Source organism: Anomaloglossus baeobatrachus, chromosome 12 (assembly GCF_048569485.1).
Source record: "Anomaloglossus baeobatrachus isolate aAnoBae1 chromosome 12, aAnoBae1.hap1, whole genome shotgun sequence".
Taxonomy (NCBI): domain Eukaryota; kingdom Metazoa; phylum Chordata; class Amphibia; order Anura; family Aromobatidae; genus Anomaloglossus; species Anomaloglossus baeobatrachus.
In genome coordinates this window covers 127344690-127361888 of record NC_134364.1, presented here as the reverse complement: position 1 = coordinate 127361888, position 17199 = coordinate 127344690, and the positions used below count along the sequence as shown (strand labels likewise).

At 52.6% G+C, this 17199-nt stretch overlaps 1 protein-coding gene across 1 annotated transcript; it reads right to left on the bottom strand.

The window, feature by feature from the left end:
* Window positions 1-1568: 1568 nt before the first annotated feature.
* Window positions 1569-17178, bottom strand: SLC25A44 (solute carrier family 25 member 44). Its single transcript, XM_075331121.1, has 4 exons — window positions 16886-17178; window positions 3280-3930; window positions 2824-2951; window positions 1569-2580 (listed from the first exon to the last, which is right to left on the bottom strand). Exons 2-4 carry the CDS (start codon window positions 3899-3901, stop codon window positions 2389-2391), a joined length of 942 nt encoding a protein of 313 aa, XP_075187236.1. The 5' UTR covers window positions 3902-3930; window positions 16886-17178; the 3' UTR covers window positions 1569-2388.
* Window positions 17179-17199: the final 21 nt, after the last annotated feature.

The following is a 17199-nucleotide window of genomic DNA, read 5'->3' as shown; positions in this document are numbered from 1 at the left end:
CTCCCCCTGGCTGTCTCCGGCGGACGGACAGTCATATCTCCCCCTGGCTGTCTCCGGCGGACGGACAGTCATACCTCCCCCTGGCTGTCTCCGGCGGACGGACGGTCATATCTCCCCCTGGCTGTCTCCGGCGGACAGTCATACCTCCCCCTGGCTGTCTCCGGCTCACAGACAGTCATACCTCCCCCTGGCTGTCTCCGGCGGACGGACAGTCATATCTCCCCCTGGCTGTCTCCGGCGGACGGACAGTCATATCTCCCCCTGGCTGTCTCCGGCGGACGGACAGTCATATCTCCCCCTGGCTGTCTCCGGCGGACGGACGGTCATATCTCCCCCTGGCTGTCTCCGGCGGACGGACGGTCATATCTCCCCCTGGCTGTCTCCGGCGGACGGACGGTCATATCTCCCCCTGGCTGTCTCCGGCGGACGGACGGTCATATCTCCCCCTGGCTGTCTCCGGCGGACGGACGGTCATATCTCCCCCTGGCTGTCTCCGGCGGACGGACGGTCGTCTCCCCCTGGCTGTCTCCGGCGGACGGACAGTCATACCTCCCCCCTGGCTGTCTCCGGCGGACGGACAGTCATATCTCCCCCTGGCTGTCTCCGGCGGACGGACGGTCATATCTCCCCCTGGCTGTCTCCGGCGGACGGACAGTCATACCTCCCCCTGGCTGTCTCCGGCGGACGGACAGTCATACCTCCCCCTGGCTGTCTCCGGCGGACGGACAGTCATACCTCCCCCTGGCTGTCTCCGGCGGACGGACAGTCATACCTCCCCCTGGCTGTCTCCGGCGGACGGACAGTCATACCTCCCCCTGGCTGTCTCCGGCGGACGGACAGTCATACCTCCCCCTGGCTGTCTCCGGCGGACGGACAGTCATACCTCCCCCTGGCTGTCTCCGGCGGACGGACAGTCATACCTCCCCCTGGCTGTCTCCGGCGGACGGACAGTCATACCTCCCCCTGGCTGTCTCCGGCGGACGGACGGTCGTCTCAACCTGGCTGTCTCCGGCGGACGGACGGTCGTCTCAACCTGGCTGTCTCCGGCGGACGGACGGTCGTCACAACCTGGCTGTCTCCGGCGGACGGACGGTCGTCACAACCTGGCTGTCTCCGGCGGACGGACTGTCGTCTCAACCTGGCTGTCTCCGGCGGACGGACGGTCGTCACAACCTGGCTGTCTCCGGCGGACGGACTGTCGTCTCAACCTGGCTGTCTCCGGCGGATGGATGTCGCCCTCTGGCTGATTCTGGTGAACGGACGGTCGTCTTCCCGTGGCTGTTTCTGGCGGACAGACGGTGGTCTCTCTCTGGCGGACGGCCGTTTTCTAAGGGGAGTTTCTGTAGTGGAGGGTTGGCTCTTTCGGGATATTTCACCGGAAGTAGCTTAAGTCTGGTGGACGTGTCACTGCCATCATGGCAGCTGTAGAGAAAGATCAGACAAGTGATCGGAGGAGGATGGAGCGGACTAGCATCCCGGGAGGCCACACTGAGGACCACTTCCCATAATGTAAAGCCCCCCCAGCTCCAGCTCAGAGAATAGAAACACACAATGCTTCTTTGTTTGCCTTCTTTCTCAATTTTGACATTTAATAACCAAAATACAAGAGGAAAAAGTAATTGGGATCAGTAGATAAAACAGGTTATTTCATTGTCAGTGGCACGATATAAAGGAAGAGCGGCATCCACAGGTCACACTATACCGGCTGTATATACAGCGTCACCGGACAGAAGCGCGGTCACATCAGAGGAGCCCAGACCTTATCCACCCTCTGTCATCATCTGCTCAAAGGTTTAATCACCTGCGACGTGTCCTGGCCGAGGGGTCAATCATTAATCAACCATTGCAGGGAGAAGAAAAAAAATACAGGAAGCTTATAAAAAGGAAAAATCAAAAAAAGGAGAAAAACAAAAAAAAAAACCAAAACTTTTCACGCAGTGAATGATGAAGCCGCCTCGCTGACTATTTTTCTTCGTGTAAACTCTTCCCCGGATTTGGCAATCACATAAAATATAACTCGTACAGAGCTCGGTATAAAAATCTCCAGGTTGTAAAAACAAAGGAATAAAAAGAAGAGGAAGAAGTGGAGAAGAAGGCCGTCACTTGTCCCATTACCCACGGTACGACTGTGTAGAGTCCGACACTCCCCGAAAAATCACTCTGCTGGGCACGTTGGAGAAAGATCCAAATTATGCCGTCCTCCCCGTGAAGAAGAAGAAGTGGTTTCCTGGATAAGACGGCGCCGCAATCCTGACTAAAACATACGTCCATGTGCACATTACACAAATAAATATATACACAGGTTGTGTACTCTCCAGTGGAATCATAGTCCTGCCTCGTGTTCTCCGCCATCACCAAAATATACAGATAGGCACAGTATCGGTAGAGTCACCAGTGTCTGGAGTCCACCAGCTCCGGCCGGAGGCTCAGCTTCTTCAGAGTCTCGTAGCCCACCACTATAACAATGGTGGACGGGGTGGAGGAGATAATCCGGGCAGAGAGGCCTTTGGTCAGACCCCAGGGTCCCTCCTCAACCATCAGCTGCCGAAAGGTGTTTATAATTGAGCTTTTCCCTTCCACCTACAGAGTATAAGAAAAGAAGATGAATACAAGGATATACAAGTCCTGAAATATTGTGGACACTGACTCTCAGACCGCTCTAGATGTGACAGAAGGACATTACCCGAAGGGCAGGATTGTGATAGAAGGACATTACCCGAAGGGCAGGATTGTGATACCAACAGACTAAACTCCAGACTTCCTGAAGAAGCTGGTGTATTAACTGGCTGCACAGCAACTATGCTGACCCCTACTGGTACTTACCTGCACACGGGCTCTTATGACGTCCATCGGGTTGGTGATGGTCGATGCTGTGGCAGCAGCCAGAGGACCGGACACAGCCTGAAGCAAAAGGTGAGGCCAGTCCTGGGGTGACAGGCGGGACAGTTGTTCTAGAAAAGAGAAGAAAAGAATATCAGGAGCAAACATAACCCAGGACCAACGGCTACACCTTCCGCGACACGCGCTGGAGCAACGGCTACACCTTCCGCGACACGCGCTGGAGCAACGGCTACACCTTCCGCGACACGCGCTGGAGCAACGGCTACACCTTCCGCGACGAAGCAACGGCAACACCTTCCACAGCCGGAGCACAAGCAACACCTTCCCCTACACATGCTGGAGATACGGCAACGGAGCACAAGCAGCAACTTCTGCCTCCACCCCAAATGCTCTCTCGTGACTAGATAGGTATGTTTTCTGCGAGGATTTAGGACCTACCTGCATAAAAGTGATAGAACGGCCACCAGACGGCACTGTTCGGGATGTAGGTGAGCAGCGAGGCCACATATCCTCGGTAGAATCCCTTCAGACCATCTGCCTTGAAGATCTGGAGGATGATGTCTTTAGTCTGCCCAAACATCACGGTGTGTTTCCGGTCAGTGGCTTGTACACGGAACCGGCCCATGCTCTCGCCCACCCGCTGCATCATGAGGTGCTGGGATATGACGTCGATGGGCACGGTGATGCTCTGGGCGACCAGTGATGCAGAGCCACCGGCCACCAAGGACTTCACCGTGTTGCTGCTGCTGAATTGTGAGACGTATTTGCGGGTCAGTTCGTAAGTGGTGACGTAGCACTGGCCGGAGATCAGCGTGAAGGTGTTGACCAGGAATCCACGGTACAATCCGGCCGCGCCCTCCGACCTCAGGATCTTCACAAAGGCGTCAAAAGTCCCATTGTACAAACTCTTCCCCTTCTGGACCTGGAGCCGCGTCCGAATCAGAGTGAAGGGGTAAACACTGACCCGGATCATCATCGTCATACACACCCCGAACACATAGAACTTCTTCTTGTCCAGATGCTCCCACTCTATGATCTGAATGTTCCTCTTGTCCTCCATGTCTCCGAGAGGAAGAAGCCACCTCACACCTGCAGAGACCAACGTACAGCCGGTATAACCTGGGTATCTCCTGTATATAATTATATATGTACAGCCGGTATAACCTGGGCATCTCCTGTATATAATTATATATGTACAGCCGGTATAACCTGGGCATCTCCTGTATATAATTATATATGTACAGCCGGTATAACCTGGGCATCTCCTGTATATAATTATATATGTACAGCCGGTATAACCTGGACATCTCCTGTATATAATTATATATGTACAGCCGGTATAACCAGGGCATCTCCTGTATATAATTATATATGTACAGCCGGTATAACCTGGGCATCTCCTGTATATAATTATATATGTACAGCCGGTATAACCTGGGCATCTCCTGTATATAATTATATATGTACAGCCGGTATAACCTGGGCATCTCCTGTATATAATTATATATGTACAGCCGGTATAACCTGGGCATCTCCTGTATATAATTATATATGTACAGCCGGTATAACCTGGGCATCTCCTGTATATAATTATATATGTACAGCCGGTATAACCTGGGCATCTCCTGTATATAATTATATATGTACAGCCGGTATAACCTGGGCATCTCCTGTATATAATTATATATGTACAGCCGGTATAACCTGGGCATCTCCTGTATATAATTATATATGTACAGCCGGTATAACCTGGGCATCTCCTGTATATAATTATATATGTACAGCCGGTATAACCTGGGCATCTCCTGTATATAATTATATATGTACAGCCGGTATAACCTGGGCATCTCCTGTATATAATTATATATGTACAGCCGGTATAACCTGGGCATCTCCTGTATATAATTATATATGTACAGTCGGTATAACCTGGACATCTGTATATAATTATATATGTACAGCTGGTATAACCTGGGCATCTCCTGTATATAATTATATATGTACAGCCGGTATAACCTGGGCATCTCCTGTATATAATTATATATGTACAGCCGGTATAACCTGGGCATCTCCTGTATATAATTATATATGTACAGCCGGTATAACCTGGGCATCTCCTGTATATAATTACATATGTACAGCCGGTATAACCTGGGCATCTCCTGTATATAATTATATATGTACAGCCGGTATAACCTGGGCATCTCCTGTATATAATTATATATGTACAGCCGGTATAACCTGGGCATCTCCTGTATATAATTATATATGTACAGCCGGTATAACCTGGGCATCTCCTGTATATAATTATATATGTACAGCTGGTATAACCCGGGCATCTCCTGTATATAATTATATATGTACAGCTGGTGTAACCTAGGCATCTCCTGTATATAATTATATATGTACAGCTGGTATAACCTGGGCATCTCCTGTATATAATTATATATGTACAGCCGGTATAACCTGGGCATCTCCTGTATATAATTATATATGTACAGCTGGTATAACCTGGGCATCTCCTGTATATAATTATATATGTACAGCCGGTATAACCTGGGCATCTCCTGTATATAATTATATATGTACAGCTGGTATAACCTGGGCATCACCTGTTTATAATTATATATGTACAGCCGGTATAACCTGGGCATCTCCTGTATATAATTATATATGTACAGCCGGTATAACCTGGGCATCTCCTGTATATAATTATATATGTACAGCCGGTATAACCCGAGCTTTATCTGTATATAATTATGTGTACAACCGGTTTAACCTGGGCATTGTCAGTATATGATGACGTGTACGGTCAGTATAACCCGAGCATTATGTGTATATGATGATGTGTGCGACTGGTATAACCCGGGGTTTCTCTGTATATACAACCCCTAGCGAAAATGATGGCCTCCCCTGGCTCTGAGCATGTTCATTCAGTTGTTTAGTTTTGTGCTGTGTCTGTGATCGGCTTTTTTTACACAAAAGTAAAGTCATTTTAAAAAGGCAGCTTTCTGGCTTTAAGAAACACTAAAAAATCATGAAAACATACTGTGCAGCCAGTAACTGTTACTTTTCAAGACCAAAACAGGAGGAAAAATTATGGAATCACTCAATTATGAGGTAAAAATTATAGATTCATGAAAAACAAACAAAAGAACCCTCCAATACCTCACTAGTATGTTGTTGCGCCACCTCTGGCTTTTATAACAGCGTGCAGTCTCTGAGGCATGGACTTAATGAGTGACAAACAGTACCAATCATCAGTCTGGCTCCATCTTTCTCTGATTGCTGTTGCAGATCAGCTTTGCAGGTTGGAGCCTTATCATGGACCATTTTCTTCAACTTCCACCAAAGTTTGTCAATTGGATTGAGATCCGGATTATTTGCAGGCCATGTCATTGACCTTATGTGTCTTCTTTCAAGGAATGTTTTCACAGTTTTTGCTCTATGGCAGGATGCATTATCATCTTGATAAATGATTTCATTATCCTCAAACATCCTTTCAATTGATGGGATATGAAAAGTGTCCAAAATTGCAATGTAAACTTGGGCATTTATTGAAGATGTAATGACCTCCATCTCCCCAGTGCCTTTACCTGACATGCAGCCCAGATCATCAATGACTGGGGAAATTTACATGTTCTCTTCAGGCAGTCAGGTTTTATTGTTAAGATTGTCTGTATGTTCAAATCCCCTTTCCTTTAGGCGGTTTCTTACAGTTCGGTCACAGACATTGACTCCAGTTTCCTCCCATTCATTCCTCATTTGATTTGTTGTGCATTTCCTGTTTTGGAGACATATTGCTTTAAGTTTCCTGTCTTGACGCTTTGATGTCTTCCTTCGTCTACCAGTATATTTGCCTGTAACAACCTTCCCATGTTGTTTGTATTTGGTCCAGATTTTAGACATCTGACTGAACAACCAACATCTTTTGCAACATTGCGTGATAATTTACCCTCTTTTAAGAGTTTGATAATCCTCTCCTTTGTTTCAATTGACATCTCTCGTGTTGGAGCCATGATTCATGTTAGTCCACTTGGTGCAACAGCTCTCCAAGGTGTGATCACTCCTTTTTAGATGCAGAGTAACGAGCAGATCTTATTTGATGCAGATGTTAGTTTTGAAAACCAAAAAGGGGGAGCGCACCACTAATAATGCAATCAGTTGTATTGGGGTGCACCATGGTGCGGAAGAGAAAACCGAGCAATTGAAGGAGAAAATAATTCCGCACAAGCAATCAGGGGCACACCAATAATACGATTGTGTAAAAGAACACCTTTATTAATGCACAGGGAAAGACATTAAAAAACATTAAAACACACAAAGACAAAAAAGCGCCCACTGAGCGAGACCAGAACCCCAATATAACAGTATGACGAAAGGAAACCCACAATTGGTGCAATATCACATATCGAGTGTCAGATATTCATCAATAGATTTGCAAAGTCCATAAGAACACCTATAAAATAGCAATAGCTGATGCTCGTGTGCGCAAGTGTACATCAGGGTAACTATATCCATACAGAAGATGGTAAATATGCAGGTCACTGAACCGAAATGAATGATTGGTTCAGAAACGTACATGAATATATTAAAAGATAGGTAACAGTAGTTATACCCTAGAGATGAATGCTAACGCAAGCAATACTGAAAGACAAGTACACATAGTGGAGATGGGTCCAGCTGCAGCATCAGGGCAAGTACCCAAGTGCATCACAAAAGGGGTATATATACAGAATTGTAAATGTGAAAAACTCACCCACCTGTGGGGCAAAGCAACCAGCGCGGTCTGTGAAGCGCAGCGCCATTTTGCGCATGCGCAGTGCAGTGAGACGCGATGATTAAGGAATCATAGTGAAGTATCACACCGCGCCTGCGTGAAGCAGGCCTGATGGTGAGACAGGATGGACAAAAGGCTGTAAAGCGCAAATCACGCGCAGGACGTATATGCCAGAAACAGGTTGTGCGAAGCCGTATACATGTTAATATAGAAGGCTCATCACAAAAAGGATTACAGTAGTAATTTATAAGTTATTCTCACATCTTGGATGTACAAAACAGAGTATGGATATATAATGTGAACAGCATGTCTAAAACACCCACATGTAAAGAGGCACTGCACTGCGCGTGCGCAAAATGGTGCTGCGCTTCACAGACCACGCTGGTTGCTTTGCCCCACAGGTGGGTGAGTTTTTCACATTTGCAATTATGTATATATACCCCTTTTGTGATGCACTTGGTTACTTGCCCTGATGAAGCCGCTGCAGCGGCGACACGCGTCGGCCACCCACTTTGAGCGGCACTCCTGACCTTGTTTGCCCCATACTCCATTTGTATGACTGATTGACCCTGGGTCTCCCACTGGTGACTATATATTTTTTTGTGATTGTATCTTGTCGTATACCAGGGCCCTGGTTTACTAGCCTGATGCTCCATTTTAGTTTGATTGACCCGTTGGGGCATTCGGCGTTGCCTGGACCCATCTCTACTATGTGTACTTGTCTTTCAGTGTTGCTTGCGTTAGCATTCATCTCTAGGGTATAACTACTGTTACCTATCTTTTAATATATTCATGTACGTTTCTGAACCAATCATTAGTTTCGGTTCAGTGACCTGCATATTTACCATCTTCTGTATGGATATAGTTACCCTGGTGTACACTTGCGCACATGAGCATCAGCTATTGCTATTTTATAGGTGTTCTTATGGACTCTACAAATCTATTGATGAATATCTGACACTCGATATGTGATATTGCACCAGTTGTGGGTTTCCTTTCGTCATACTTTCGATATTGTAATCCTATTCTGCATTTTGTGCCTATTGTTATATTGGGGTTCTGGTCCCGCTCAGTGGGCGCTTTTTTGTCTGTGTGTGTTAATGGTTTTTAATATGTCTTTCCCTGTGCATTAATAAAGGTGTTCTTCTTTTACACAATCGTATTATTGGTGTGCCCCTGATTGATTGTGCGGGATCTTTTTCTCCTTCAATTGCAGATGTTAGTTTTGAGAATTAAAATTTACAGGGTGATTCCATAATTTTTTTCCCCTGGTTTGGTCTTGAAAAGTAACAGTTACTGGCTAGCATATATAGTATAATATATAGTGACGGGTACGGCCGGTATAGCCCGGGCACTGTCTGTATATAGTGACGGGTACGGCCGGTATAGCCCGGGCACTGTCTGTATATAGTGACGGGTACGGCCGGTATAGCCCGGGCACTGTCTGTATATAGTGACGGGTACGGCCGGTATAGCCCGGGCACTGTCTGTATATAGTGACGGGTACGGCCGGTATAGCCCGGGCACTGTCTGTATATAGTGACGGGTACGGCCGGTATAGCCCGGGCACTGTCTGTATATAGTGACGGGTACGGCCGGTATAGCCCGGGCACTGTCTGTATATAGTGACGGGTACGGCCGGTATAGCCCGGGCACTGTCTGTATATAGTGACGGGTACGGCCGGTATAGCCCGGGCACTGTCTGTATATAGTGACGGGTACGGCCGGTATAGCCCGGGCACTGTCTGTATATAGTGACGGGTACGGCCGGTATAGCCCGGGCACTGTCTGTATATAGTGACGGGTACGGCCGGTATAGCCCGGGCACTGTCTGTATATAGTGACGGGTACGGCCGGTATAGCCCGGGCACTGTCTGTATATAGTGACGGGTACGGCCGGTATAGCCCGGGCACTGTCTGTATATAGTGACGGGTACGGCCGGTATAGCCCGGGCACTGTCTGTATATAGTGACGGGTACGGCCGGTATAGCCCGGGCACTGTCTGTATATAGTGACGGGTACGGCCGGTATAGCCCGGGCACTGTCTGTATATAGTGACGGGTACGGCCGGTATAGCCCGGGCACTGTCTGTATATAGTGACGGGTACGGCCGGTATAGCCCGGGCACTGTCTGTATATAGTGACGGGTACGGCCGGTATAGCCCGGGCACTGTCTGTATATAGTGACGGGTACGGCCGGTATAGCCCGGGCACTGTCTGTATATAGTGACGGGTACGGCCGGTATAGCCCGGGCACTGTCTGTATATAGTGACGGGTACGGCCGGTATAGCCCGGGCACTGTCTGTATATAGTGACGGGTACGGCCGGTATAGCCCGGGCACTGTCTGTATATAGTGACGGGTACGGCCGGTATAGCCCGGGCACTGTCTGTATATAGTGACGGGTACGGCCGGTATAGCCCGGGCACTGTCTGTATATAGTGACGGGTACGGCCGGTATAGCCCGGGCACTGTCTGTATATAGTGACGGGTACGGCCGGTATAGCCCGGGCACTGTCTGTATATAGTGACGGGTACGGCCGGTATAGCCCGGGCACTGTCTGTATATAGTGACGGGTACGGCCGGTATAGCCCGGGCACTGTCTGTATATAGTGACGGGTACGGCCGGTATAGCCCGGGCACTGTCTGTATATAGTGACGGGTACGGCCGGTATAGCCCGGGCACTGTCTGTATATAGTGACGGGTACGGCCGGTATAGCCCGGGCACTGTCTGTATATAGTGACGGGTACGGCCGGTATAGCCCGGGCACTGTCTGTATATAGTGACGGGTACGGCCGGTATAGCCCGGGCACTGTCTGTATATAGTGACGGGTACGGCCGGTATAGCCCGGGCACTGTCTGTATATAGTGACGGGTACGGCCGGTATAGCCCGGGCACTGTCTGTATATAGTGACGGGTACGGCCGGTATAGCCCGGGCACTGTCTGTATATAGTGACGGGTACGGCCGGTATAGCCCGGGCACTGTCTGTATATAGTGACGGGTACGGCCGGTATAGCCCGGGCACGGTCTGTATATAGTGACGGGTACGGCCGGTATAGCCCGGGCACGGTCTGTATATAGTGACGGGTACGGCCGGTATAGCCCGGGCACGGTCTGTATATAGTGACGGGTACGGCCGGTATAGCCCGGGCACGGTCTGTATATAGTGACGGGTACGGCCGGTATAGCCCGGGCACGGTCTGTATATAGTGACGGGTACGGCCGGTATAGCCCGGGCACGGTCTGTATATAGTGACGGGTACGGCCGGTATAGCCCGGGCACGGTCTGTATATAGTGACGGGTACGGCCGGTATAGCCCGGGCACTGTCTGTATATAGTGACGGGTACGGCCGGTATAGCCCGGGCACGGTCTGTATATAGTGACGGGTACGGCCGGTATAGCCCGGGCACTGTCTGTATATAGTGACGGGTACGGCCGGTATAGCCCGGGCACTGTCTGTATATAGTGACGGGTACGGCCGGTATAGCCCGGGCACTGTCTGTATATAGTGACGGGTACGGCCGGTATAGCCCGGGCACTGTCTGTATATAGTGACGGGTACGGCCGGTATAGCCCGGGCACTGTCTGTATATAGTGACGGGTACGGCCGGTATAGCCCGGGCACTGTCTGTATATAGTGACGGGTACGGCCGGTATAGCCCGGGCACTGTCTGTATATAGTGACGGGTACGGCCGGTATAGCCCGGGCACTGTCTGTATATAGTGACGGGTACGGCCGGTATAGCCCGGGCACTGTCTGTATATAGTGACGGGTACGGCCGGTATAGCCCGGGCACTGTCTGTATATAGTGACGGGTACGGCCGGTATAGCCCGGGCACTGTCTGTATATAGTGACGGGTACGGCCGGTATAGCCCGGGCACTGTCTGTATATAGTGACGGGTACGGCCGGTATAGCCCGGGCACTGTCTGTATATAGTGACGGGTACGGCCGGTATAGCCCGGGCACTGTCTGTATATAGTGACGGGTACGGCCGGTATAGCCCGGGCACTGTCTGTATATAGTGACGGGTACGGCCGGTATAGCCCGGGCACTGTCTGTATATAGTGACGGGTACGGCCGGTATAGCCCGGGCACTGTCTGTATATAGTGACGGGTACGGCCGGTATAGCCCGGGCACTGTCTGTATATAGTGACGGGTACGGCCGGTATAGCCCGGGCACTGTCTGTATATAGTGACGGGTACGGCCGGTATAGCCCGGGCACTGTCTGTATATAGTGACGGGTACGGCCGGTATAGCCCGGGCACTGTCTGTATATAGTGACGGGTACGGCCGGTATAGCCCGGGCACTGTCTGTATATAGTGACGGGTACGGCCGGTATAGCCCGGGCACTGTCTGTATATAGTGACGGGTACGGCCGGTATAGCCCGGGCACTGTCTGTATATAGTGACGGGTACGGCCGGTATAGCCCGGGCACTGTCTGTATATAGTGACGGGTACGGCCGGTATAGCCCGGGCACTGTCTGTATATAGTGACGGGTACGGCCGGTATAGCCCGGGCACTGTCTGTATATAGTGACGGGTACGGCCGGTATAGCCCGGGCACTGTCTGTATATAGTGACGGGTACGGCCGGTATAGCCCGGGCACTGTCTGTATATAGTGACGGGTACGGCCGGTATAGCCCGGGCACTGTCTGTATATAGTGACGGGTACGGCCGGTATAGCCCGGGCACTGTCTGTATATAGTGACGGGTACGGCCGGTATAGCCCGGGCACTGTCTGTATATAGTGACGGGTACGGCCGGTATAGCCCGGGCACTGTCTGTATATAGTGACGGGTACGGCCGGTATAGCCCGGGCACTGTCTGTATATAGTGACGGGTACGGCCGGTATAGCCCGGGCACTGTCTGTATATAGTGACGGGTACGGCCGGTATAGCCCGGGCACTGTCTGTATATAGTGACGGGTACGGCCGGTATAGCCCGGGCACTGTCTGTATATAGTGACGGGTACGGCCGGTATAGCCCGGGCACTGTCTGTATATAGTGACGGGTACGGCCGGTATAGCCCGGGCACTGTCTGTATATAGTGACGGGTACGGCCGGTATAGCCCGGGCACTGTCTGTATATAGTGACGGGTACGGCCGGTATAGCCCGGGCACTGTCTGTATATAGTGACGGGTACGGCCGGTATAGCCCGGGCACTGTCTGTATATAGTGACGGGTACGGCCGGTATAGCCCGGGCACTGTCTGTATATAGTGACGGGTACGGCCGGTATAGCCCGGGCACTGTCTGTATATAGTGACGGGTACGGCCGGTATAGCCCGGGCACTGTCTGTATATAGTGACGGGTACGGCCGGTATAGCCCGGGCACTGTCTGTATATAGTGACGGGTACGGCCGGTATAGCCCGGGCACTGTCTGTATATAGTGACGGGTACGGCCGGTATAGCCCGGGCACTGTCTGTATATAGTGACGGGTACGGCCGGTATAGCCCGGGCACTGTCTGTATATAGTGACGGGTACGGCCGGTATAGCCCGGGCACTGTCTGTATATAGTGACGGGTACGGCCGGTATAGCCCGGGCACTGTCTGTATATAGTGACGGGTACGGCCGGTATAGCCCGGGCACTGTCTGTATATAGTGACGGGTACGGCCGGTATAGCCCGGGCACTGTCTGTATATAGTGACGGGTACGGCCGGTATAGCCCGGGCACTGTCTGTATATAGTGACGGGTACGGCCGGTATAGCCCGGGCACTGTCTGTATATAGTGACGGGTACGGCCGGTATAGCCCGGGCACTGTCTGTATATAGTGACGGGTACGGCCGGTATAGCCCGGGCACTGTCTGTATATAGTGACGGGTACGGCCGGTATAGCCCGGGCACTGTCTGTATATAGTGACGGGTACGGCCGGTATAGCCCGGGCACTGTCTGTATATAGTGACGGGTACGGCCGGTATAGCCCGGGCACTGTCTGTATATAGTGACGGGTACGGCCGGTATAGCCCGGGCACTGTCTGTATATAGTGACGGGTACGGCCGGTATAGCCCGGGCACTGTCTGTATATAGTGACGGGTACGGCCGGTATAGCCCGGGCACTGTCTGTATATAGTGACGGGTACGGCCGGTATAGCCCGGGCACTGTCTGTATATAGTGACGGGTACGGCCGGTATAGCCCGGGCACTGTCTGTATATAGTGACGGGTACGGCCGGTATAGCCCGGGCACTGTCTGTATATAGTGACGGGTACGGCCGGTATAGCCCGGGCACTGTCTGTATATAGTGACGGGTACGGCCGGTATAGCCCGGGCACTGTCTGTATATAGTGACGGGTACGGCCGGTATAGCCCGGGCACTGTCTGTATATAGTGACGGGTACGGCCGGTATAGCCCGGGCACTGTCTGTATATAGTGACGGGTACGGCCGGTATAGCCCGGGCACTGTCTGTATATAGTGACGGGTACGGCCGGTATAGCCCGGGCACTGTCTGTATATAGTGACGGGTACGGCCGGTATAGCCCGGGCACTGTCTGTATATAGTGACGGGTACGGCCGGTATAGCCCGGGCACTGTCTGTATATAGTGACGGGTACGGCCGGTATAGCCCGGGCACTGTCTGTATATAGTGACGGGTACGGCCGGTATAGCCCGGGCACTGTCTGTATATAGTGACGGGTACGGCCGGTATAGCCCGGGCACTGTCTGTATATAGTGACGGGTACGGCCGGTATAGCCCGGGCACTGTCTGTATATAGTGACGGGTACGGCCGGTATAGCCCGGGCACTGTCTGTATATAGTGACGGGTACGGCCGGTATAGCCCGGGCACTGTCTGTATATAGTGACGGGTACGGCCGGTATAGCCCGGGCACTGTCTGTATATAGTGACGGGTACGGCCGGTATAGCCCGGGCACTGTCTGTATATAGTGACGGGTACGGCCGGTATAGCCCGGGCACTGTCTGTATATAGTGACGGGTACGGCCGGTATAGCCCGGGCACTGTCTGTATATAGTGACGGGTACGGCCGGTATAGCCCGGGCACTGTCTGTATATAGTGACGGGTACGGCCGGTATAGCCCGGGCACTGTCTGTATATAGTGACGGGTACGGCCGGTATAGCCCGGGCACTGTCTGTATATAGTGACGGGTACGGCCGGTATAGCCCGGGCACTGTCTGTATATAGTGACGGGTACGGCCGGTATAGCCCGGGCACTGTCTGTATATAGTGACGGGTACGGCCGGTATAGCCCGGGCACTGTCTGTATATAGTGACGGGTACGGCCGGTATAGCCCGGGCACTGTCTGTATATAGTGACGGGTACGGCCGGTATAGCCCGGGCACTGTCTGTATATAGTGACGGGTACGGCCGGTATAGCCCGGGCACTGTCTGTATATAGTGACGGGTACGGCCGGTATAGCCCGGGCACTGTCTGTATATAGTGACGGGTACGGCCGGTATAGCCCGGGCACTGTCTGTATATAGTGACGGGTACGGCCGGTATAGCCCGGGCACTGTCTGTATATAGTGACGGGTACGGCCGGTATAGCCCGGGCACTGTCTGTATATAGTGACGGGTACGGCCGGTATAGCCCGGGCACTGTCTGTATATAGTGACGGGTACGGCCGGTATAGCCCGGGCACTGTCTGTATATAGTGACGGGTACGGCCGGTATAGCCCGGGCACTGTCTGTATATAGTGACGGGTACGGCCGGTATAGCCCGGGCACTGTCTGTATATAGTGACGGGTACGGCCGGTATAGCCCGGGCACTGTCTGTATATAGTGACGGGTACGGCCGGTATAGCCCGGGCACTGTCTGTATATAGTGACGGGTACGGCCGGTATAGCCCGGGCACTGTCTGTATATAGTGACGGGTACGGCCGGTATAGCCCGGGCACTGTCTGTATATAGTGACGGGTACGGCCGGTATAGCCCGGGCACTGTCTGTATATAGTGACGGGTACGGCCGGTATAGCCCGGGCACTGTCTGTATATAGTGACGGGTACGGCCGGTATAGCCCGGGCACTGTCTGTATATAGTGACGGGTACGGCCGGTATAGCCCGGGCACTGTCTGTATATAGTGACGGGTACGGCCGGTATAGCCCGGGCACTGTCTGTATATAGTGACGGGTACGGCCGGTATAGCCCGGGCACTGTCTGTATATAGTGACGGGTACGGCCGGTATAGCCCGGGCACTGTCTGTATATAGTGACGGGTACGGCCGGTATAGCCCGGGCACTGTCTGTATATAGTGACGGGTACGGCCGGTATAGCCCGGGCACTGTCTGTATATAGTGACGGGTACGGCCGGTATAGCCCGGGCACTGTCTGTATATAGTGACGGGTACGGCCGGTATAGCCCGGGCACTGTCTGTATATAGTGACGGGTACGGCCGGTATAGCCCGGGCACTGTCTGTATATAGTGACGGGTACGGCCGGTATAGCCCGGGCACTGTCTGTATATAGTGACGGGTACGGCCGGTATAGCCCGGGCACTGTCTGTATATAGTGACGGGTACGGCCGGTATAGCCCGGGCACTGTCTGTATATAGTGACGGGTACGGCCGGTATAGCCCGGGCACTGTCTGTATATAGTGACGGGTACGGCCGGTATAGCCCGGGCACTGTCTGTATATAGTGACGGGTACGGCCGGTATAGCCCGGGCACTGTCTGTATATAGTGACGGGTACGGCCGGTATAGCCCGGGCACTGTCTGTATATAGTGACGGGTACGGCCGGTATAGCCCGGGCACTGTCTGTATATAGTGACGGGTACGGCCGGTATAGCCCGGGCACTGTCTGTATATAGTGACGGGTACGGCCGGTATAGCCCGGGCACTGTCTGTATATAGTGACGGGTACGGCCGGTATAGCCCGGGCACTGTCTGTATATAGTGACGGGTACGGCCGGTATAGCCCGGGCACTGTCTGTATATAGTGACGGGTACGGCCGGTATAGCCCGGGCACTGTCTGTATATAGTGACGGGTACGGCCGGTATAGCCCGGGCACTGTCTGTATATAGTGACGGGTACGGCCGGTATAGCCCGGGCACTGTATATAGTGACGGGTACGGCCGGTATAGCCCGGGCACTGTCTGTATATAGTGACGGGTACGGCCGGTATAGCCCGGGCACTGTATATAGTGACGGGTACGGCCGGTATAGCCCCGGATTACGCTCTCTCGGCTGTCTGGAGGTCGGTGACCGGCGGGCTCTGCTAGTCTTCTCAGCCCCGTTATCGGTGTGTACGGGGCCCGGCACTCACCTCTCACAGGGCACCGTCCTCCGGGGGGCGCAGCGCCATCCTCCCCGGCAGAGGCTGCAGACGCATCACCTGAGGAGACAGATACGGCTCACATACACGTCACACACGCTCCGGAGGACTCCGCCGCTCCTGGGAGCTGCTGCCTGGGACTTGTAGTGCCCCCGGCTGCGGTACCTCTCCCTCCGGCCCCTCGTGTGTACAGGGACCAGCTGCGGCCGCTCCTCTTCCCGGGGACACCTTGCTTCTCCACTTGCCTGCTCCGCAACCGGAAACCAGGGGCCCGACGGGAGCAGCCAATCCCAGCGATACGTCCC